This window comes from Antennarius striatus, chromosome 22, assembly GCF_040054535.1.
Source record: "Antennarius striatus isolate MH-2024 chromosome 22, ASM4005453v1, whole genome shotgun sequence".
Lineage (NCBI taxonomy): Eukaryota > Metazoa > Chordata > Actinopteri > Lophiiformes > Antennariidae > Antennarius > Antennarius striatus.
Window position 1 is genome coordinate 12,696,869 of NC_090797.1, and position 23,277 is coordinate 12,720,145.

General features: G+C 43.4%; 1 protein-coding gene and 1 pseudogene across 1 annotated transcript; one reads left to right on the plus strand and one right to left on the minus strand.

Moving 5' to 3' along the window:
- The first annotated feature begins 4,498 nt into the window (after positions 1-4,498).
- LOC137589189 (piwi-like protein 1) lies at positions 4,499-23,277 on the plus strand (annotated as a pseudogene).
- LOC137589662 (serine/threonine-protein kinase pim-3-like) lies at positions 6,267-7,121 on the minus strand. Its single transcript, XM_068307524.1, has one exon. It carries the CDS (start codon positions 7,119-7,121, stop codon positions 6,267-6,269), a length of 855 nt encoding a protein of 284 aa, XP_068163625.1.

A 23,277-nucleotide genomic window follows, 5' to 3' on the forward strand; every position in this document is an offset into this window, starting at 1 on the left:
ATGTTTTAATGTACACCAAGAACCCGCCTCAAAAATAGCATTCAATAGCTCTATCTACTCCACTCCTGGCTAGCTCGCCACAAATTATGTAGCATATGTATGTAGCATAAAAATTAACAATATCAAATTGGGCTTTCTCAGAAGATGTGGTTCGGCTCTAGGAGTGGAGAGAGGAAGAGACTGAGACAGAGGTTTGAATTTGGTACCATATATTTAAAAATAAAAATTGTAGAACACAAAGAATGGCTATTCTCACAAAGGAAAAACAAATGACATTTCTAACTTAAATTAGCCTCAAGGAAAACAAAACAAAATCAATGCCGTCAAATGCATACATTCAAGTAATACATTCAAATCTGAAGTCCAATGAGCCCACTTAATTGGGTCTCAGTCCATGTGCGCATTAAGCAACAACAAAAGTTCAGGTTGTCCACAACACGGGGTTGTACCAGTGTTGACTCGAGCAGGATTTCCAGAGGGGTAGTGTGCAAAGTGAGGGAAGGGAATGTGTGAATGTGAGTGTGGGACAGACCGCAAAATTCAGTTCACAAGGATTTTGCTTTCCAAGTTCTTTCTTTTCTTAGCTCGCCATCCAAACCTGGCCGGTTCCGCCGTTTCACGAATGTAGTCGCGCTGCAGTTGGTTCTCACAAGTTGACATTCAGGCAATACGTCAAAAACCTTTCAAGTGTTGTCACCGTGAAATGAAAACTATGAATTCGGCGTCCGTCTCCTCACGGCCCCTCTCGCATCACCCGACTCACTTCCTGGGACGCCGTTTTATGGGCACCGATAGGCTGCGTGGGGTCATGTGACGCCCCGACGGTCGCTAGGAGACGACTAGAAACGCCAAATAGATTGTTTCTTCACCTGGGTTACACTTTACTGCCTGTGGAGGGGGCAGAAACTCTTACTAATTCACTGTAAACTAAATAACACTGTAGAACTCACGCCTCCATTAAGACACACTGGTTCTCCTGTTAACTAATTAAAATAAAACAGTGTTAAAACATAATTCTGTTCTGTCTCTATAAAAATCTTCTCCAGGTAGAGTTTGGTGTCGGATCTCTCCAGCTTCCTGTCACCACAAAAACACGTGTAAAGATGAACTGGTGTCTTTTATTTGCCCAGAGGCATAAATGTAAGTGTGACTGGTTGTTCTTCATGTACGACAAACTGCCAACTTGTCCAGGCCATACTCCTCCTGCCCAGCCTGCTCCAAACTCTCCAGCCTCCTTTTAACATGATCAGCGGAACATAAAGTTGACGGATGAATCAAGATACTGACAAAAATGATGAAAAATGCCTGTCAATATTGTCAAAGTCTCCTGAATGGCATAAATTGAGTGGATTTCCTGATTCTAACTGTAAGAAAATAGATTCCTGGACCACACCACACAGGAGGGTGGACCGCACTGGATGAAGGGGCAGCGTTTCCAAAAACACTTAAAATACACAAGAATCTGGTGTTTGTCAAAAATCTTCCTCAGTTTTTCAGACACTCCAGACACACATGGGATCACTGTACCGTTACGCCTGCTCTCCTTCTCTTCTGTCCTCACTGTGTTATTCTTCTGGATCTTCTGTGAGCCTTCACAAAGGTCCAGTCAGGATATCCTGTTCTTTCACCTGGTCTTGGGTACTGGTTGGTGACTTGTCAGGCCTGTTTGTCAGTGTCCTGATGGCGCCAAGCTGGTGCCCCAATGGATGGTGAGAGTCAAAAAACAGGTGTTGGTCTGTTTGTGTTGGAGTCCTGTATACCCCAACACTCACACTTCCGTCATCTTTGATGTTGCTGTCCACCGAGTTGATGTGTCCGGTGAAAGGTTGCACCTCGTGGATTTTGCTCTTGTGTCGTCCATGTACCGGAACCAGTGGCTTGGTGTTGCTCCTTTGAACGAGGTCAGGGCCATGTGTTCCACTTCTTCCATGTACAGATTGGACGCAACAGGAGACACCTGAGAGCCCATGGCACATCCGTGTTTCTGCCTATAGAAGCTCCCTCTGTACTGGAAAAAGTTGCTGTTTAGGCAGAGGTCCAGACGTTGGCAGATCTGGTCAGGGTTGAAGTTTGTCCTGTCGCTGAGGGTGTTGTCCTGTGAAAGCCGTTGCCTTACTGCTTCCACTGCCTCCATTGCATGAACACATGTGAACAGGGAGGTGACGTCATAGGATACCATGGTCTCATCTGTATCCAATCTCAGTCCTCTCACCTTTTCCACAATGTCCATGGAGTTCTGTATTTGGTAGTGGTTCTTCCTTACGAATGGGGCCAAGATGGTGGCAACATGCTTGGCGATGTCGTATGTGATGCAGAAGGGTCTCCTTCTTTATGATTTTGTGCAGCCCATATATGCATGGAATGGCTTCCCCAGGGTACAGGCAATGGTATAGCAGGTGGTTTATAGTTTCCTCCATTTGTAGGCATTCCACCACGTTGTTTTTGTAGCTGCTGGTTGGGTCGTGCTTCAGGGTCTCATCAGTGCTGCTGTCGCTGAGTAGAGACATTACCTTGCTGTGGTAATCTGGTGTGTAGGCAACAGAATGTAAGTGGAAATGTTTATTCACAGTTTAATTGACAAGTTTGACTTATATCTAAAGAATAAGACAGTTGATCAACTCAATAAACCAGACTAAATACATCAGTGTGCAAACACGTTTAATCTTGCACGTCAGAATACTTTTGAGTTTTGTGTCTATGTGTCTAGATGGGAGTTTTTTTCACTTGGAGCACATTCATACAAGTACAAATGTGGTGGCTTTATCTGCTACAACAGAAAGGGTCGCAGTTCCTGAATTGACCTGACAAACAGCACAAATGGTTTCTCAAGCAGTTTGTCCGACAACTTCTCAAGAACATTCTCCTGTAGTGAATGAAAAATTAATATTTTGTTACATAATTTATTATTGTTTAAGAAAGTCTTGCCCCTCACACGCTTCATATCCCCAGTGGGTCTAACATGGTAGGTTCCAAAGTTGTCAGTGGTCGATCTAAGGTCGTACCAATGAAAACTTTTTGGAGGGGTCTGGGATGAACCACTTCTCCCACAGATCCAGGTGAACAGCCGGGTAATTCCACGGTTTGAACGGACCATTCCAGTGCAGAAGCTGTGCATCCTGTATGAAGTTCTCTGGATAGCGAGCATCTGGACCCCATCCTGGACAAACAGGAACTCAGCTGAGGTCAGTGCTGCAGAATCTGACTTTACCTGTGTAAGTATCAGTGGTAACCATTCCACTTTGGAGAGCTTGAACTGATTCTACATATTAACAGTGATGACCTCACCCAGGTGTCTGACGTGCCACAGTGGGTCCAGTGTTGTGAACTTGTCATGAAACACAAGCTAACCAGTCTCTATCAGTCGGAAGTGGCATTTGTTGTAAACTGATTTTGATCACATGACCAGAACAAACCCTGGTCCTTACCTGACCCCTTAGCAGAGGTCACTGAGGTCTGGGGTTCTGACCTGTTCCCTCTGGTGCTTTAGGGGGTTATCCGGGTGCCGGCTCCCTGCCAGTACGCCCACAAGCTGGCCTTCCTGGTGGGCCAGAGCCTCCACAGGGAGCCCAACATGAAGCTGGATGACCTCCTCTTCTATCTGTGAGGACCGGCGCAAACCCAATACCCACGTTCCTGCTGCCGGCTGTTCTCGCTGGCAATTTAGGGTTAGGGGCGCTCAAGTATTTTTGTTCAGGGTTTTGTTCAGCCCTGTTTTCCTTCTTTAAAAAGACAAATAGAGTTCCAGCAGCATAAAGATCTGTGTGAAGAAGTTGTTTCTGACAGCTGTCCTGCTAACGTTTAGTTAGCTTCAGCGTTGCGTCCAGATGTTGATGCCTGGTTCTGATTGGTCACCGGATTCAAAAGGTTTTAAGTCCCTTAAATGTTTGTGATTCCTGAACGGGACTAAAAAAAAGTCACGCAACTGATAGATAATATCAAATTTATTTAGATATTTTAGAAAATATTGCGCACACAAAGAACAGTCAACAGGCTGAGAACTCACACAACCCCTCAGGGTGTGACGAAGGTTGGTTCACACACACACACACACACACACTGGTGTTCAGTGGGCGGTACATTCACAGACCAGCATGAATGTGGACATGTTTGCTGAGACAGGGATGACTGATTGGCCGGGCTAAATGTCAGGTGGGTGGAGGGGCGGGGCTGAGGTAGCTTTCTTTATCACTGGTCACTACTGGGGAAGAGGTTATGACCCGGATCAGCTGGTTCTAGGTCAAAGGTTCCGATCTGTTTACTTTTCAGTCTGAATCCAGAAACCGTGGAACCTTCATGGACCCTGTTCTCAGGTGGAACCTGTGTCCGGACCACAGTCGTTTTAAACTGACCGTCTGCAGAACTTTCTGGATCTTCACAGCGAGCAGAACTTCTGTCCTCAGTGACTGGAGACGGAGACCAGAAAAAATGACTCGAGCTTGAAATACGAGTCAGTCTCACCACTCGAGGATTTATGTCATTTTACACGCAATTGTTTTTGTGCATCTCCATGGCGACAGTTTGCTGCTGGGCGTGGCCTCCAAAAGGTTTGTTTTTATTCAACTTAATTTGACATGAATCGCGGAGGCGGGGCCTCCATCTACAGGTGAGATCTGATCAGAGTACCTTCTCTGACTGGCATAGCCAACACAAAAAAAAACCTTTCGCTTTGTCCCTGTTAGAAAGTTAGAAAGGATTGGAAATATTTTTTTACTTCAAGTAATAAACTCCCTCATCTAGGGCGCAGATACTTCACCAGTTTAAACCTTTCTGTTCAGATTTAGCTTGAAGCGCCATCTAGTGGGCAGTGATGCTAGTTACACATTTTCACTTTTCAACACCTGGGAACGTTTTCCTTTACTGTCAGGGTCCATGTGGTTTATATCAGAGTGAAAAGCCACTTCAGTTCCATCATTACGGTGGGCTGTATTTGTGTTCGTGTGCTTCCTGATTTCATTCTCCCATTATTCATGAGTGACATGATAACCTACTTTGTTCGAATCATTTTATGACATGCAACCAAAATTACTGAATCAGCTTTTAACATCCCTCATGTAGTATTTGTGCTGATATAAAACATGAACTCGGACACAAAATTATCACACAAATTTATTGACAAAAGATTTACTAAACAAATACACATGTTATATACAAGAAAAGATACAGGCACTGATTCAGTTTCGCTCAGGGACGATGGGCCAGCAGGGGGTTGACTTATGGTTCATTCCAGCCAGGAATGACTCAGGAGCTGCTCCAGAGTGGGACGCTGCTGAGGGTCCTCAGCCAGACACAGACGCAACACGTTTTGGCAGTTTGGAGACAACTTCTGACTGATGCAGAGGCTCTTCAAAAAGTGTTGGTGCAGCATGTTATAGAGAACCACTCCCATCTGCCACACAGTAACAGGCCTGCTACTGTATTATTATATTATTATTATTGTATTACTCCTTATTATTATTATTATTATTATTAATATAATTATTATTATTATTATCATTATTATTATTGTTGTTGTTGTTGTTGTTTCTGTTTTTATTATTATTATTAGTAGTAGTAGTAGTAGTAGTAGTAGTAGTATTTTTTTTCCAGTGTTAAGAAAGACGCCAATCTTCTCAGATCTATCTCAATGGTTGAAAACCTGAGTTTTGCCATTCATTGTGTGGAATTTCATGACGTTACTTCCCTCTACAGGTCACAGTAGGGAGACATTAAACCTCAAGTTAGAACTTTTTCAAAAGTAACAGTCACGTGTACGCAATCAATTATTTTACATTTTTGCTCATAATAATTTTACAAACAGTAGCTATTTGCTCCATAATGAACACAGTGGCAAAACAACATGTACTTCATATTATGCCCGAACCACATGAAACACATTAAAATCAAGTGACTGAGTACAACCTCTTTGTGTTGTGCCTGAATTTGTACACCCATTGTGTGTTTTACGAGTAAAAAGAAATTCGGGACTCCAAAAGTGCTCAGCTGTCCGACCTTCTGACTGGCATTATTTAACATTGACAAATAATAACCTGCTTTGTTATTTTGTTAATTACAGAATCAGCCTTTAATATCTCTCATGTCGGATTTGTGCTGATGTAAAACATGAACTCTGATATGAAATGACTTAAAAGTAATCACACAAGTTTATTGACAATGGTTTACGAAACAAATGCATTCACAATACATGTTATATACAAGAAAAAATATTATACAGGCAGTGATTCAGTTTCCCTCAGGGACGATGGGCCAGCAGGGGGTTGACTTATGGTTCATTCCAGCCAGGAATGACTCAGGAGCTGCTCCAGAGTGGGACGCTGCTGAGGGTCCTCAGCCAGACACAGACGCAACACGTTTTGGCAGTTTGGAGACAACTCCTGACTGATACGGAGGCCATTCTCCAAGAAAAACGTTGTATTAAAGTCTCTGTGCAGCATGTCATGGAGAACCACTCCCATCTGCCACACAGTAACAGGCCTACTGCTGTACACTGAACTCCAGTACCACTCTGGTGGGTCATAGCACGGAGCTCCAGGAAATATATCTTCGATTGTGTCCCCGTCGTTGATAAACATGCTTAGACCAAAGTCAATTATCCTCAAACGTGGAACACCGCTGCTGATGTCAACCAAGATATTTTCCATTTTGATGTCTGCATGGAAAATCTTGTTGGCATCAAGTTCTCTGACAGCTTCCACCAGCTGCTTGAAGAAGAGTCTGGCCTCCTCTTCCTCCAAAGTACCTCCTCTGGACTTCCTGTAATTCAAGAGGTCAACCGCTGGAAATGGACATTCCATGACGATGATGAGCTCCTCCTCCAGGTCGTAGTGGTCCAGGAGGGAAATGGATGCTGACTGGCCAACCGATCCTCCTGCTTGTTGACTCATCTTCATCATGACAAGCACTTCAAGAGGCATCTTGCTCCTGTCGTCGTCTTCACGGAAAACAAGGGTCTGGGGAATGTGCTTGATCGCTACGCGGAGAAAATCTTTTTTCCTGTAACCCACGTACACAGATCCATGGCCTCCATCACCGAGTCGGTACAGTTGGCAATATTTATCCTCAAACTGATTCTTCTTCTTCTTCTTCACTGGACTGATTTTCTTGTCCGGCTCCTGTGTCTCCATGGACTGAGATTGAGACCCACGTCTCCTGGTATGGATTTTCTTCCTCAGGAACGTTCTTAGTCCTGTCATTGGCATCAGAAAACACTGAGTTAGTACCTTCACTACCTGATTACAATGTTACTATTCTACTATGTAATTTAAAGCTTTTAAATTACGTTAAACCACAGGAAAGCAGCAACTAAATATTTAAATAGAAATTAAATATATTATAAGTATACTATTAGAAATTTAATTTTATAACTACTGGTTGAAGCTGACAGCAGGTTTGTCTTATGTATTGTACTGAAGTGGAATTCTGAGCTACTTCTACTTCATGTTAGAAAGGAAGACAAACTTTTCATTGTCCTGTTTGCAAAACTTCACATAAGCTGTGATGCTCCTGTTATAGACAGTAGTGGATTAAATTTCCAGAGACTTACTTGAAAATAAACCCGTCTGTTGTTCAGCCCCCTGAATCTTTGTGGGGTCTCTGAGGTCATCAGAGGTCTTCCACTGATGAAGAGGCTGAGGCTGAAGTCTGTAGTCAGCTGTGAATCTCCAAAAACGCTTAAAAACTGTCAGAGACATTGTAGAAATGTCATTACTATTATATCATATATATATATTATTAATATACAGGCACAGACTACAAAGACAACTAAATAGAAACTAACTAATAGGCTTTAAACGAATTAGTTTTTGAACTAACTAACTAACTAACTAACTAACTAACTAACTAGGTTTTAAACGGTCTGTGTAGGTTCTCAGTCATCCAGGTCATGAGTCGATCCACTGGACGTTAAGAAAGTTCTTGAAGACGTTTCGTCTCTCATCCAAGAGACTTCTTCAGTTCAGAGGGTGGCTGATCATGTCCCACATTATTAACCCTGGGGGGTGTGGTCAGTGATATTCACATTCCAACGACCGTCATTGAAACCCATCTGGTTCCTCAACGATTGTTGGTGGGGGTGTCAGAGGGGGTCACTGAGATGTGACTTACACCTTTGTATGCTAATGAGGGTCATGAGCATGAGACCCATCACCTGGGTCAATCTGTTGAGACAATCTTTTTGGGAGTTTTGAAAGGACATGATTATAAATGGGAGAAAGGTGATGTCGCAGACCCCCCCCCCCGTTCAGAGATGGCCTCTTTCACTCCTCTCTCAAACCATTTATCTTCCCTGTCCAAGATCTGAACATCGGTGTCCTGAAACTAGATTTTGAACTAACTCACAAAGTTATGAATTATTATTTAAAATAAACAGTGCATTCATGTTATTTATGTTATTTATGTTAATGATGTTATTATTTAATTATTATTTAAGTTTATTCAATTGTTTATGTTTACACTGTTAAATTATTATAATTATTAACTAGGTTTTAAACTGACAAGCTAGGTTTAAACTAGTTTTTGAACAAAATAACTAAGGTGTCAAACTAAACAACTAACTAGGATTTTAACTAACCAGTTTCTCAATTAACTGACTAACTAACTAAATAACTAACTTACTAACTAACCCATTAGGTTTTGAACAAATGAGGTTCTAAACTACCTAGTTTTTGTACTATGTTATGAACTAAATCACTTGTTTATTAACTAAGTTTTGAAATATTATTTAACATAAACATCGTATTATATTAATAGTATTATTATTTACTTCTCCTCCACCTGTTCCCTGCTCTCACTGCAGATCACAATGTCATCTGCAAACATCGTAGTCATTGTGGACTTCTCTGTACTTCTCTATCAACATCCTCAGAGCAAATACTGCATTTGTAGTACTCCTTTTGACATGAAATATACTGCTGCTCAATATATGGCTCATCAGCTTTATCTTATTTATTTTTAAAAAAAAATTAAAATAAAATAAAATACAAAACAGTTAAAAAAAACCCCCAATATAACCCTTTTTCCTTTGGTACAGAAAATGAACTGAAGACAGTTCCTGTGATTACAGCAGGTTATTAGATCTCTAATATTGTCTAATATAAAAATATAATTTTTTGATAATGATTCAAATCCCTGAAGTCACCTCTGATATGATGAACCACAAACGTGAATTTTCTCCGTGTGTTTCTATTTTTTCTTGATTAAACACTGAATAACAGTTTTCCACGGGTGGAATTAAATGTTGGTGGATTTACCTTTCATGGCTGCAGATCGATGACAGAAACAAGTTGAGTGCTGCTCGGATCTCGGTGCTGACTGTAGTGTAACTGTGAGGGTCTGTCTCAGTAACGTTACACAGGTGTTGATACCTGAGGCGGTTTGGCTTTGAAGTTAGGGTCTTTGTGACGTCACCGGCTGCAGCAGCGTTATGGACTCAGCCGTTGTCCGGAAAACGAACCGGTTTGGGACCCGCTGGGTCCGAATTAAAAAAATAATCTCATAATTCAGACCAGAATCGAAGGACTATGAGGAAATATTTAATACTACATGTTGTGTTTTGATTTCCATATTCCTCTTCACCCATAATTATGAGGCGGTACACGGGTTAAACATCCGTAACTTTTATTTGTGTAGTCTTCTCAGCCGCAGCGACACACACACCCAGCAGCGCTACAACACATCCAATTAGTTGCAGATCACTTAGAGTAATACCCGCCAAAAAATCACGTATCCCATCTGACGTAAACAAACAAACGGCAACGTAAAGTCTGTTACTGTCGTAAAACTAAAACATAAATAAAGCAGCTGAGATATGATAATATAAATGTGAATAAAGATTAATGAGATCATATATCTTAACACTCCCTCTTGATCTCATCATCAAAGCCGTTTTAATTGAAACAAAAAATAATCAGCCCTTTTTAATTCCCAAAGAACCACTTTTTAAATTTATCCATCTTGAACTTTGTTGTGGGTTTTGTCAGGATGTCTGCGGTCATCTGCTCTGACGGGCAGTAGACAAGACTTATTTTACCCTCATTGATTACTTTACGAATGAAATGATACTTCACGTCAATATGTTTAGATCTCTGTCTGTTCACAGGATTTTTACTGAGCGCGATGGCCCCTTGATTGTCTCCATAAAGTACCGTACAACTGTACACCCTATCATCCATCCCATTCAGCAATTGTGACAGGTGCATGTTTTCTTGGGCAGAGGTGGCTAGGCCAATATATTCAGCCTCACATGTTGACAAGGCCACTGTCTGCTGTTTCTTTGTCTTCCACGAAATTGCAGGACCTTGTTTGGTTAAACTGAAACAGTAGCCTGTAGTACTACGCCTGTCTTCAACAGATGATGCCCAGTCTGAGTCACTGAAAGCTGTCAGGCTTAAGTCCTCCTCACTTTTCTTGAAAATCAATTCATAGTCGTGTGTGCCTTTCAAATACCTCAGGACATGTTTTGCAGCCACAAAGTTTTCCATTTCTGGGTTTGCCAGACTTTGGGATAGTTTGCTTACAATCCAACTAATGTCAGGTCTGGTGCAAGTCATGGCATAAATCAGGCTGCCTACAATCTCTCTATACTCTCTGGGGTTGGCAGATTCATTTTGGTCATATTTATCAGTTATAGGGATGCTTCCTAATTTTTGTTCACATGGAGTAGATCTGGCTTTACACTCTGACATCCCAAATCTTTCAAGCATCTTTAGAATATACTTTTTCTGACTCATCTTGATTTCATTCTCCCTTTGCTCAAAATATATGCCTAAAAAGTATGATATTCTCCCCAGATCTTTCATGTGAAATTTTGACGTCATGGTCTTTTTGAATATGTCAAGTACATCATTGTCGCTTGTTGCAACGATCAAGTCATCCACCCAAATGATTACGATTATTGTATCATCTTCAATTTGTTTTCTGTATACACAGTGGTCAGAAAGATTCCTCACAAAGTTGTCCTGCTCTAAATGGTCATTTAGGAGTCTATACCAGTTTCTTCCTGATTGTTTTAGCCCATAAAGCGATTTCTTTAGTCTGCACACCAGTTTCTCTCCTGTCTCAGACATCTTTTCAAACCCTTCTGGCTGTTCAATGTAGATCTCTTCATCTATTGGAGCATGTAAGTATGCTGTCTTAACATCCATCTGATGGATAATGAAATTGTTTTGTACAGCTATCTGCATTAGTGCTCGCACTGACGTCATGCTGGCTGTTGGTGCGAATGTTTCATGATAGTCTATGCCCTCTGTTTGATTGTAACCCTTAGCTACATATCTTGCTTTAAATATTTGTCCTCTTTCAGCATTTTCTTTTAGGGAATATACCCATTTTCCTCCTACTGCTTTTCTCCCTTTGGGTAAAGTCGTCAGTTCAAAAGTGTCGTTCTGTTTGAGTGAGTCAATTTCTTCCTTCATGGCACATTTCCAACCAGGTGCCTCATGTGACTTCACTGCTTCACTATAAGTCTGAGGTACTCCATTCACAGCCCTGTAACAATAATCAACATTTGCGTGACTATCATCACTATCATTAAGGTCTGTCTGATAATCATCTAGGTATTTTGGAGCAACTTTTTCTCGTCTAGGATACCGAGTGACTTGGCTATACCTGGGTTTTGTGTCTGAATTTGTCTCCTTTTGATTTGTTACTTTTTCTTCTGCTTTATCATTTTGTGTGACATCTATGCTAGTACTTTCTACATTCTCATTTTGTGTTCGGTTGTCTGTTTCATTCTCACTTTGTGAGGTTTCCAATATCTTCTCATCTGTAGGTTTCCTGCTTTCATATACCTGGACTTCAGGATCACAATCATCTGTTTGTGTCTGTTGTTCAGCTCGGCTCTCTTCGATGAATTTTACTAGTCTATGCTTTGATACTTTTTCTGTGTGTGGATTATAGACCAGGTATGCAGGACTGTTCTTACTGTATCCCACAAATATTCCTTTCTCACACCTGGGATCCAATTTCTTACTATCATATCTGTATGCATAGCACTTGGCCCCAAACACCCACATTTTTGAGAGATTAGGTTTTCTCCCTGTTAACATGAAGTATGGTGTATTTCCGAGTCTATCACTGTAACATCTGTTTCGAATATGGGCAGCACTCTGGACAGCATAAGGCCATAAAACCTTTGGTAACCCTTTTTCCAATAGCAAACACCTTCCCATTTCAAAAAGAGTCCTCCATTGCCTCTCTGCTGTCCCATTTTGATGGGGAGAGTATGGGGATGATGTTTCATGTCTTATGCCTTTTTCTCTTAAGAGAGATTGAAAGGCATCTCCAGTGTATTCAGTGCCATTGTCTGACCTGATAAATTTTACCCTGCCATATAATGCACTGTCAGCAAGAAACTTCTCGGTGGCTAATGTAGCTTCACTCTTGTTTTTGAGAAAATAGACAGACACTGCCCCTGAATAATCATCTGTGAATGAAATGACATATTTATGCCCTTCTAGGCCAACTGGGTCAGTAGGACCTGACAAGTCTGTATGTACCATCTCTAAAGGTGACCTGGCTTTTGCATCAGCCTGCCTATTCCTGCTCCTGGTGAATTTACCTTCCGTGCATACATTACAGTTCACTTCTGTCTGGCCTGTGATCTTCATACCCTCTACCAAATCTGGTAATTTTAACACATCTTTAACGTTGCAGTGCCCCAAAATCTCATGCCATGTTTTCACATCACAAGTTAAGTTTACTTTATCCCTAGATAATATGTCATGATACTGTTTTTGGTTATTTACCGTTCTTATATAGTAGAGTCTCTCATGCTCTTTTATGCTGCACACTGTCCCTTCTTTGGTGATGAATCTGTTCTGTCCTTCTTTGAATATCACACTTGCTCCATCAGTTGTGGCTGCCTTCACGGAGATGAAATCCTGAGGATATGATGGGATGTATAAGGCTTTCTTTAAGGTCACCAAAACAGGTTTTCCATCCACGTCCTGAAGGAGCACTTCTGCGTCTCCTCTTTTTAATGCCACGTTGTTCCTTCTGGTTCCATCCGCAAGCTCCATGTAATGTCTCCTTGGGTCAAAAGACTCGTCAAATCTTGTGAATCTGTCTTGTTCTGTAATGATGTGTGACGTGGCACCACAGTCCACCATCAGTCCATTTTCTTTGATGTTTTCTGGGAGGATCTTTTGAGTGACCTTGAATATACAGGTGTGCTCATCTTTCTCATGTCCGTCTCTGATTTCCCTAGTTTGGTTTGCTGAATCTTTGAGCTTTAGTTTCCTTCTGCATGTCTCATCAGTGTGGCTTGAGCTCCTGTGGAAGCTGCACCATTTGGGTTCTGACTTTTGGTGGCAGGCTTTTGCCATATGACCACGGTTACCACATCTATAGCAAGTCACCATCGACATGTCCACTTTCATTACGTTGTCTGATTTTGGTGTGCTGTCAAACTTCTCTGTCTCTTCATAGCTTCTTAGTTTACTTTTAAATTGTATAAATGTCATGTCTTCACTGCTCTGTGTTACGTGAATGACGAAAGGCTTGTAAGGCTCTGGAAGTCCCCTCATTACCATAGCGACCATCAGGTCATCACTGATCACTTGTTTTGTGTTTCTCAGAGCAGTTACTGCCTTTTCCGCTCTGATAATGTAGTCTGTTACACTTTCACCAGACTTTTTCTTGAGAGAACACAGTTCGTTGTACAGGGAAATAATTCTGGGCTTACCCTGGCTGGCGTAATGGTCCCGCAGTATTTTCAGAGCTTTTCGACCGTCATCTGCAGCCTCCCTCATTACCAATGACAGGCTTTTATCGTCGAGGAACTGAATTAACTCTGCGTAACATTCTGCATTCTTCTCTGGGTCTGGGTCTGCCGTGGATAATATTGTGTCCTTCAAACCTTCAAGTCTCATGTGTCCCAGAAACTTCACTTCCCACAGCTCGTAGTTGTTTTCGTCTCCGTCAAAAACTAATCGTTGCCATCTTCCTCCTGTTGCTCGTAGCCTGGGCCCATAACCTGTTGTGTTTTGATTTCCATATTCCTCTTCACCCATAATTATGAGGCGGTACACGGGTTAAACATCCGTAACTTTTATTTGTGTAGTCTTCTCAGCCGCAGCGACACACACACCCAGCAGCGCTACAACACATCCAATTAGTTGCAGATCACTTAGAGTAATACCCGCCAAAAAATCACGTATCCCATCTGACGTAAACAAACAAACGGCAACGTAAAGTCTGTTACTGTCGTAAAACTAAAACATAAATAAAGCAGCTGAGATATGATAATATAAATGTGAATAAAGATTAATGAGATCATATATCTTAACACTACATCAGGCAATTATGTTTTAAAAAAAAATTAATTATAATAAAAATAAAAATTGCGGAAACACTTTAACATTGTGACGCTATCTGACAGCTTCATGTGCAACTTTGGCTCATTGTTTTTCGCATCTGAAATAAATATTAAAAAGCCGACAAATATGACTTTAAAAGCCTCTGACTCTCATTTTAATAAGAATTAAACACCAGATCCTTCAAATTCTGAGTAGAAATCAAGCAGCTTCATCTCGTTTATTATTTGCGTTAAAGCACAAACAAAAAATTATTAATAACAATTTTCCACACAATGAGTTGTTTACAGTCTAGAAATGTCAGGAAGGATTTTCACACTAAACTCCTTCAGAGAAGTTAAACCCATGAAAAGTGTCCAGTCAGCTTGTATTAATGTTCGGTGTGCAGGTTTTGTGTTGAGGTGTAACACACATAGAAACAAGTGTGGAGATTAGACAAAAATAGACAAAATCCTATTGCGTGAGAGCAGATTTGTTTTTCTACATTATTGATTAATATTTAATGCTATGATATGAAATAATGTACAATATTTCTTAAATTAACGTGAAATTTTCCGAATATTATGTATGATGAAAAACAATGGGTGCCTGCAGCAGAGAAGACCCATTTATATTTGAAAAAACATAGTCAACTTTATTTTGAATTGTACCATGTATGCACGACATACAGCACAGATGAAATTACAGTCTGCAACCTGGGAATAAATTTGTTAAGCCGACTGAATAACCCACAACCCAAACAGATAAGGCAGATTTTACAGGTTTTATTCCTATAAATGTATTGGAACATGTGGTTTGGACTTGTGCAGTCTTTGAGCGTTGCCACAGGCAACAGAATTGAGCAGTTTTTGATTCCTTTACGTTTTGAACTGTTTTTCCAGCCTCCTGCCTGCAGGTGGCGCCCCGTCCATTCAGACCCGTTCATATGAACTCAGAGCAAAGAAAGCGGACTGAATAGTAAATTACCTTCGAGCACACGGATCACTGCGCTCCGAAAAGTAGTTCTGCCTCTTTTCTGGAAAACTTTTTTCCTCAATCACTGCTGAATTGTTATTCTTTATTGAGTTAAATATGAACAACCTGCTCTTCAAACACATAACGCAGCCTGAATTGAGCTGACTAGAGGGTCTCGGGAGATACAGGAAGTGTATCAATGCGCTCGGTGATGAGGCCCGTGACTAATTTGCCGTAGTGGTACTCAGAACACCTGTGGACACGCATCGTACGTGACCTCTAGAGTTCACTGCCAGCAGAAGTCAACATTTAAAGTAAGCATAATATTAAAGTCGTCATAAAATTTGATAAATAATGATTCCTTTATGCAAATTTACTTTGTTCGCGATGTTTCGATTTGAAGTAAAAAACTCCCTCTCAGCTATCCAATTCGGACACTGTCATTCTACCCTTATCTGATTTTAATTAGCTCGTTCAGTTTAAGGACTATCGCAAAGTATCGTAATTCTAACCCCTACCTTGAAAGTCGGATATTCTGTGTGGAGTTATATTATAGTAATGTATACATATTGAATTTATGTTAATGCTAATAGTGGCTCATTAGCTACTAGCGGCATTGCACAGCCACACCCTACATTTACAGTCGCCATCTTGTTTAGACCAATTAAACGAGAGTAAACGATACTTTAATTTAGATTTTATTTCGTACTGGTGAGGATGAGGGGCGGTGTAGTGTTCCTGATCACGTATTTACTTCATTTGTTGGTAATATTTCTAAAAATAGTGAAATGTGTTTTTTTAACCCTTCTGAAGCTAGCTGAGGAAAATGACTGGTCGGGCACGAGCCAGAGCACGAGGCCGGGCACGCGGTCAGGAGGCAGTGGCCCCGGGATCGGTAAGGACTTCCGGTTGCTGTGACCTGTGGTTTTAACCTTTTGTTTTAACTCTCCTCTTCTGAGACAATGTCCGGTGTTATTTAAAGGTTTATTCTCAGCGCAGCGCGAACCAACAGGAAACAGTTTCCAGGCTGTGTCAAAATAAAATGCGTGTCAAAATAAAATCCTACATCGAGAGCACATTGTCATTGAATGATATGTAAATACTAAATAAAATAAACCACGCAATTAAACAGATTTATTCATATCTAATAGTAAGTAGTGAAAACTAGCGCTTCAGATATTTAGAGGAGAAAATCTACAGAAACACATGGTCTTAAATTAATTACCGTATTTATTCGAGTATAACGCGCAAAATTTTCTACCTAAAAAAGAACTCAAAGTTTGGGTGCGCGTTATAAACGAGGACTGGGGTGACACGCTTAGATGTATTAGTATACAGTATTATTTGCGCAATGACTTATTTGTCGAAGATATCGCTGACCACAATCGCAAAACATTGAATGCAACCACATCTCTCGACCCACAAAACGTCCATGGTCGATTTTTAGTAACAGTATCCAAATCATTTGCGTGGGCGATCTAAAATAAATACCGGTAATTCATGATGGCTCATGCGCATCACTCCTGCAGAGGCGAGGCGCATCTAAGGAAATGGTATTCAATAATCAAATGCCTCATCAGAAGACCTTGTCGGATGGTGTCATTTCCGGGAATTCTTATTATCCGCTGTGACATATGATATATGATTATTGATTAGCATTTTATTAGCTACGCCTTGTCTCTTCATTTCCTTTCCTCGCCTCGGCCACACTGAAACGTGAGTTACCGGTAAGCATTGCTGGTGTATCTGATGATGAATCGGACTTTGAAGGATTTTAAATACAGGTAAATATTGTTAATTTTATTTCGGTATTGTGTTCATAGTTTACGTTGTCAATAAATGATTTTTATAATGGACGCACGTGTTTAACAATGTTTGGCACTTAACAATGCTGAGCCATGAAAAAAAAAAAAATTTTATACCGATTTTTAATCGAAAATAAGGGATGCGCATTATACACGTGTGCGCGTTATACTCGAATAAATACGGTATATAACATGAAATGAAAAATACTCACTTGAGCAACACACGCTTACCGTGCAGGTATTCAAACATTTATTTTACAGAATGGATTGTTGTGTTACCCCATTTATCCTGGTTTAGGGGCTCAGAGAAAAGAAGTCTGAACGTATTTCACCTTTTGTCAGCAGGTGACATGAGGCTGCTGTCTGATTGGTTTACACAGGGCCCAGATCCTCCCACTTTTACTGAGTAAATTGACATTGTTGTTAGGTTTTTTGTGTACAGTTATTCATATTTTTGATCCGATTCATTAGGGTCCACAAGCCAATAGCGATAGGCTGTCATTATTTTAAATGAACTTCTTTTTAATAATGAAATTAAAGGACAATTAAACAGTCGTTACGTCGGTAATATTTTTACTAAAATTGAAGATTTCTGGTTGAACAATATTTCCATTTGAGCTGGTAATAAAAGATTTTACAGTTCAGTGGGCATGTCGGATGAACTGAAAATGGATCAGTAGCACTTCTTTTATTCCAAAAACTTTGTTACACATTTCCAACTTTTTCCTGTGTTAAAGAGCCAAACCCGAGAAGCTGCCCCAGCACCTTGCCCCGCCCCACCGAGGGGAGATGAGGAAGCAGTGCAAGTTGGTAGAGGTCGGCAGAAAGGCCCGGGACCGTTCTCTTCAGAAGGTGTGGTCACGTCTCATTATCCTAGTTGACCCGGAGCGATGGGTCAGCTCGACTGACCAGCAACTGAAACATGTCTGCAGCGTGTTTGTAACCTCAGTCTTGGTTTGTCAGCTGTGGTCGAGATCTCAGCTGGGTTCCAGCAGGTGAAGCTGGGAGAACGAGGAGGACGCCGCCGGGATTTTAGTGATTCTGGGATTTTAACCAGACGGACGATGACTCATGTGGCGGAATCCAAGACGGGTGTGTCACGTTAATGTACATTTTTCCTTACACACGCAGCCGTTGTAACGAGTGCAGGTGATTGCAAATCTCTCTCTGCTATTGTGTGTGAACTTCTTCAGGAATGAGCTGGCGGCCAATCCCGTTGGTCGCAAACTTCTTCCGCATCCTGTCCCGCCCGCAGTGGGTCCTGTACCAATACCACGTGACCTACAATCCGATGAAGGAGGCCCGTCGCCTGAGAGCCGCCCTCCTCTTCCAGCACGAGGAGTTGCTCGGCACAGCGCGGACCTTCGATGGAGCGATGCTTGTTCTGCCCCACAAGCTGCGAGACAAGGTGAAATGAAATTTCATAAAGTCACAGGAAAACATAATTTCAGAAGCAGATTTAATCTTCTGCTGGTTTCCTTCCTGGGGTTTAGGAGACGGTTGTCTGCAGCGAAACCAGGGAAGGAGAAAAGGTTGAGATAACCATCACCCTGGTTTCTGAACTCCCCCCATCGTCTCCAGTGTGCATCCAGTTTTACAACCTCATCTTCAAAAGGTGCGTTTTCTGGTCCTCAGGAACTGGTGGGGGGTTCATGGTGATGCACGTTCCTATGTCATATGTTCTAATCATCCCTGCAGGATCCTGAAGATCCTCAACATGTAGCAGATCGGACGCAACTACTACAACCCCCGGGACCCCCTGGACATCCCACAGCACAAGTATGTTCTTCTGTTTCTGGCCTGAAGCCGGATGTTTCCATGTCGGTGGCTCCTGGTGACTCGTAGAGAATCAGATTTTCAACATGTTACATTTTTAGAAGTGATGTCAGTGGAATCTGAAAGCTGCTGATTTTGGTCCCAAGCAGCAGCTGCCTTTCTAATGCTAGCTAGCATGCTAGCAGCAGTAGTTCTGCAGAAGGATGGGGAGATGCTGTTTTTCTTGCAGCGGGCCGATCTTCATCACCATCAGTTTTTTTTTTGCGTTGCGGAATCCAAATAAATCCTGTCCATGAAACTCAGTGTTTTTTTGGAGTCTTTAAACGATCAATGGATACTTTGTGTGTTTGAATCCATGGATGGAGATTGAATGAAGCGGAGTGAACGTGATGGTTTCCTCAGGGAAGATGAAAAAGGTTTTTCTTGGTGCCGGGTGTTGGAGCTACATCTGTCATCCTTATAGACCAGGGGTGTGAAACTCATTTTCACCGAGGGCCACATCAGCATAACAGCTGTCCTGCTAGGACCAGATGTAACTAAATGTAATGTGACATAGATGTAAAATAACTACACCTTAATGTTAAATAACTGAATTTATTACTTATTCATGTTGCAAACATTACAGTTGCATAGAAAAAATGTGAGCTTGTTGCTGTTACCACATAAATCCTTTAAATTTGTCAGAACTCCATCAATCAAGGATCAAACTATCGAATAAATAAAGAAAAATGACATCAAACACAAGTTAGGACATTAACTTTGTTCAAAATGTTTTTGTCAGAGTTAAAATGGCCTCTGACCTTTTATGCTCTTGCGGGCCACATTAAATGATGCAGCGGTGCCACATTTGGCCCCCGAGCCTTGAGTTTGACACATGTGTTATAGACGCTTGTTGTTGTGTGAAAAGCTGCAGGTGAGTTGTTCCGTCTAAACTTGTGTGTCGGTCGTTTCCAGGCTGACCATCTGGCCGGGGTTCTCCACCGCCATCCTGCAATACGAGTCCTCCATCATGATGTGTGTCGACGTGAGCCACCGGGTTCTGCGTAGCGAGACCGTCCTGGACTTCATGATCAGCATGAGGCAGTCTTGTGGAAGCCACCGCTTCCAAGACGTCTGCACCAAGGAGCTCATTGGACTGATTGTTCTCACCAAGTAGGACCTAACACCCCCACTACCCTCAGCACGTAGAGGTCCACGGATCACATGACCTTTCACTCTTCTCTCAATTATTCAGGTACAACAACAAAACCTACAGGATTGATGACATCGCCTGGGATCACACCCCCATCAACACCTTCACTCGGGCCGACAAGGATGTGTCCTTCATTGACTACTACAAGAACGTGAGACAGAACCCAACAGAACCGGATGCTCTCACACTGTATTTGCGTTCTTCGCGGTCACGTCTGCTTCCTCCTCCCAGAATTACGGAATCATCGTCTCCGACCTGACCCAGGTGCTGCTGGTCACCAGGATCAAGCGGCGTGATCCAGGAAGCCAGTCTCCCACGACTGTCATGCTGATCCCAGAGCTGTGCTACTTAACAGGTGAGCAGCAGATGGAGAGGTTGTGGGACACAGATTGGCTCCGTACGGGTTCCACTTCACCTGAAACCCGCTTGTTTCTGACAGGACTGACTGACAAAATGAGAGGAGACTTCAATGTGATGAAGGACCTGACCGCCCACACCAGGCTGAACCCAGAGCAGCGGGAGGGACGCCTCAACAGATTTGTCAACAACGTGCATCGGTAGGAGACGTGTCCTCATCACATATCAGGGTTCTGCTGTCCCGGGTCAGCTCCTCTGCAGGCGGTGTCATGTCCAGCTCGGGTTTAAGTCCTTGCTCTGTTCGCAGGGACGCTCAGGCTAATGTGGAGTTGGAGAAGTGGGGGCTCAGATTTGATAAGGAGCTGGTCAGTCTGACGGGTCGAGTCCTCCCAGCGGAGAAGATCTTCCAGGGACAGAGATCGGTGTGAAATCCTCCTGCTTGTATGATTGACTAAATGGATCCGTGGCTTCTTATCAAATCGTTGTGTTCTAGTACGACTACGACCCGAGAGCAGCGGACTGGTCCAGAGAGATGAGGGGGGTCCCTCTGCTCAACCCCGTGCCGCTGGAAGACTGGGTTGTGTTTTACACCCGTCAAAATGCCAACGTAGCCCAGGACCTGCTGACCACCCTCCTGAGGGTGTCTGGCCCGCTGGGGATCCGCCTTCACAAACCCGTGATGTGAGTCGTGACGTGACGCAGTGTGATCAGTGATCCAGTGGATCCTGAACAGCTGAATCAATACATTGATTGGTTTGTTCCTTCTGATCCAGGGTGGAGTACCAGGATGCCCACGATGCCCTCCTCAGATCCCTGCAGCGCAACGTGCAACCCCAGACTCAGATGGTTCGTGTCTGAACGCAGGAAACAAAGCGCTCCTCGCTGCTTGTTCGCTTTGTTGTCGCCTTGGTTACGTGTTTGAGAGCGGCAGCTTGTGTTTGCCAGGTGGTGGTCATCCTCCCCAACAACAGGAAGGACAAGTACGACATGGTCAAGAAGCACCTGTGTGTGGACTTCCCCATGCCCAGCCAGTGTGTGGTGGGCCGGACCCTGAGCCGCCCTGGGAGTCTGATGACCGTCGCCACCAAGATCATCCTGCAGATTGCCTGCAAGATGGGAGGAGAGCTGTGGAGCGTGGAGATCCCTGTGAGTTTGATCACCGAATGAACCCGGGGCCGATTTGTCTTGGGGCCCCTACCGTGGTGGAGGAGTCAGAGGTTAAGGTCAAGGTTGGCAGACATGGAATGTGAAGACTATTTGTGTTTTTCTTCCGTCTGCGCAGCTCAAACACCTGATGATCGTCGGCATCGACTGCTACCACGACAAGCAGGCCGGGAGTCGCTCGATCGGCGCTCTGGTGGCTAGCCTGAACTCGACCATGAGCCGGTGAGTCCTCGTGTTTGCAGCCTGTTAGTGAACGGGAACAGGGGCTGGCATTCAATCAGGACCTTTAACCGATCTATAACGGGACATAACGTTATAGACAACGTTATAACGGAATGATGGTACGGCCTGTTCTGGTGTCAATCAGCATTAGCTCACACAGGTAGCATGCTTTCGATGCTAAGCTACGTTGTCATTTGTCTTTCAGGTGGTACTCCAAGTGTGTGCTTCAGCACAAAGGTCAAGAGATCATGGATGGACTGAAGATGGCCTTGAGGGGTGAAAACTTTTCCTTCTGTGGTTCTAGTGGCGTTGAGTTAGAACCGGTTTGAACGTTCACACTGTAAAAACCAGATTTAAGACACTAGACAAACAAGTGGTTACAAATCATTCAGAGTCCACAAAGATGCAAGCATTGAAGTCACACGTGTGTGGGAGGGGCCTCTCAGATGACCAATCAGCTGCGTGTGTTTGCTCCAGGGGCGCTGGACGACTACCTGAGGTACAACGGCTGTCTGCCGGCGCGCATCATCGTGTACCGGGACGGGGTCGGGGACGGACAGCTGGGGAGCGTGGTCAGCCACGAGGTGGCCCAGATCCAGGAGTCCATCAGGTCCATGGGGCAGGACTATGTGTGAGTGTGGTTTCCATGGTGACAGTTGAATGGGGCCATCCTAGCGTGACGCTTACTCACCTAACTCCGCCTCTTTGCAGGCCCAAACTGAGCGTGGTGGTGGTGACAAAGCGCATCAGCAGCAGGTTCTTCGACCACATGCACGGAAAGGTGATGAACCCGCCCCCCGGCACCATCGTGGACACGGAGGTCACCCGTCCAGAGTGGTGCGTTTAGCATCTGTTCAGTCATTAGCAAGAGTTAGAATCGTGCTGTGGGAGGAGGCAGGTTCAATGTCTTGATTCAGGTCCAGGGAGAGTCACAGAATCTGGACTGAACCAGACCAGAACCATCAGATCTGTGGGAAGTCGTTCAGCCGCTCAGGCTAGTAGCTGCTACTAGCGGCTAACCGTGTCCTGGTTCACAGGTACGACTTCTACATCGTGAGCCAGGCGGTCCGGATGGGGAGCGTGTCCCCCACCCACTACAACGTGGTGTACGACTCCAGCGGGCTGAAGCCCGACTACATGCAGCGCCTCACATACAAGCTGTGTCACCTCTATTACAACTGGCAGGTGAGTCAGTGGAGGCTAACGCACGCTAAACTAACCAGTCTCTATCAGTCGGAAGTGGCATTTGTTGTAAACTGATTTTGATCACATGACCAGAACAAACCCTGGTCCTGACCTGACCCCTTAGCAGAGGTCACCGAGGTCTGGGGTTCTGACCTGTTCCCTCTGGTGCTTTAGGGGGTGATCCGGGTGCCGGCTCCCTGCCAGTACGCCCACAAGCTGGCCTTCCTGGTGGGCCAGAGCCTCCACAGGGAGCCCAACATGAAGCTGGATGACCTCCTCTTCTATCTGTGAGGACCGGCGCAAACCCAATACC

What these genes read in the sequence shown, in the direction of transcription:
- LOC137589662 (XM_068307524.1), bottom strand. Translation starts at nt 7,121, where the DNA reads ATGGAGACACAGGAGCCGGACAAGAAAATCAGTCCAGTGAAGAAGAAG.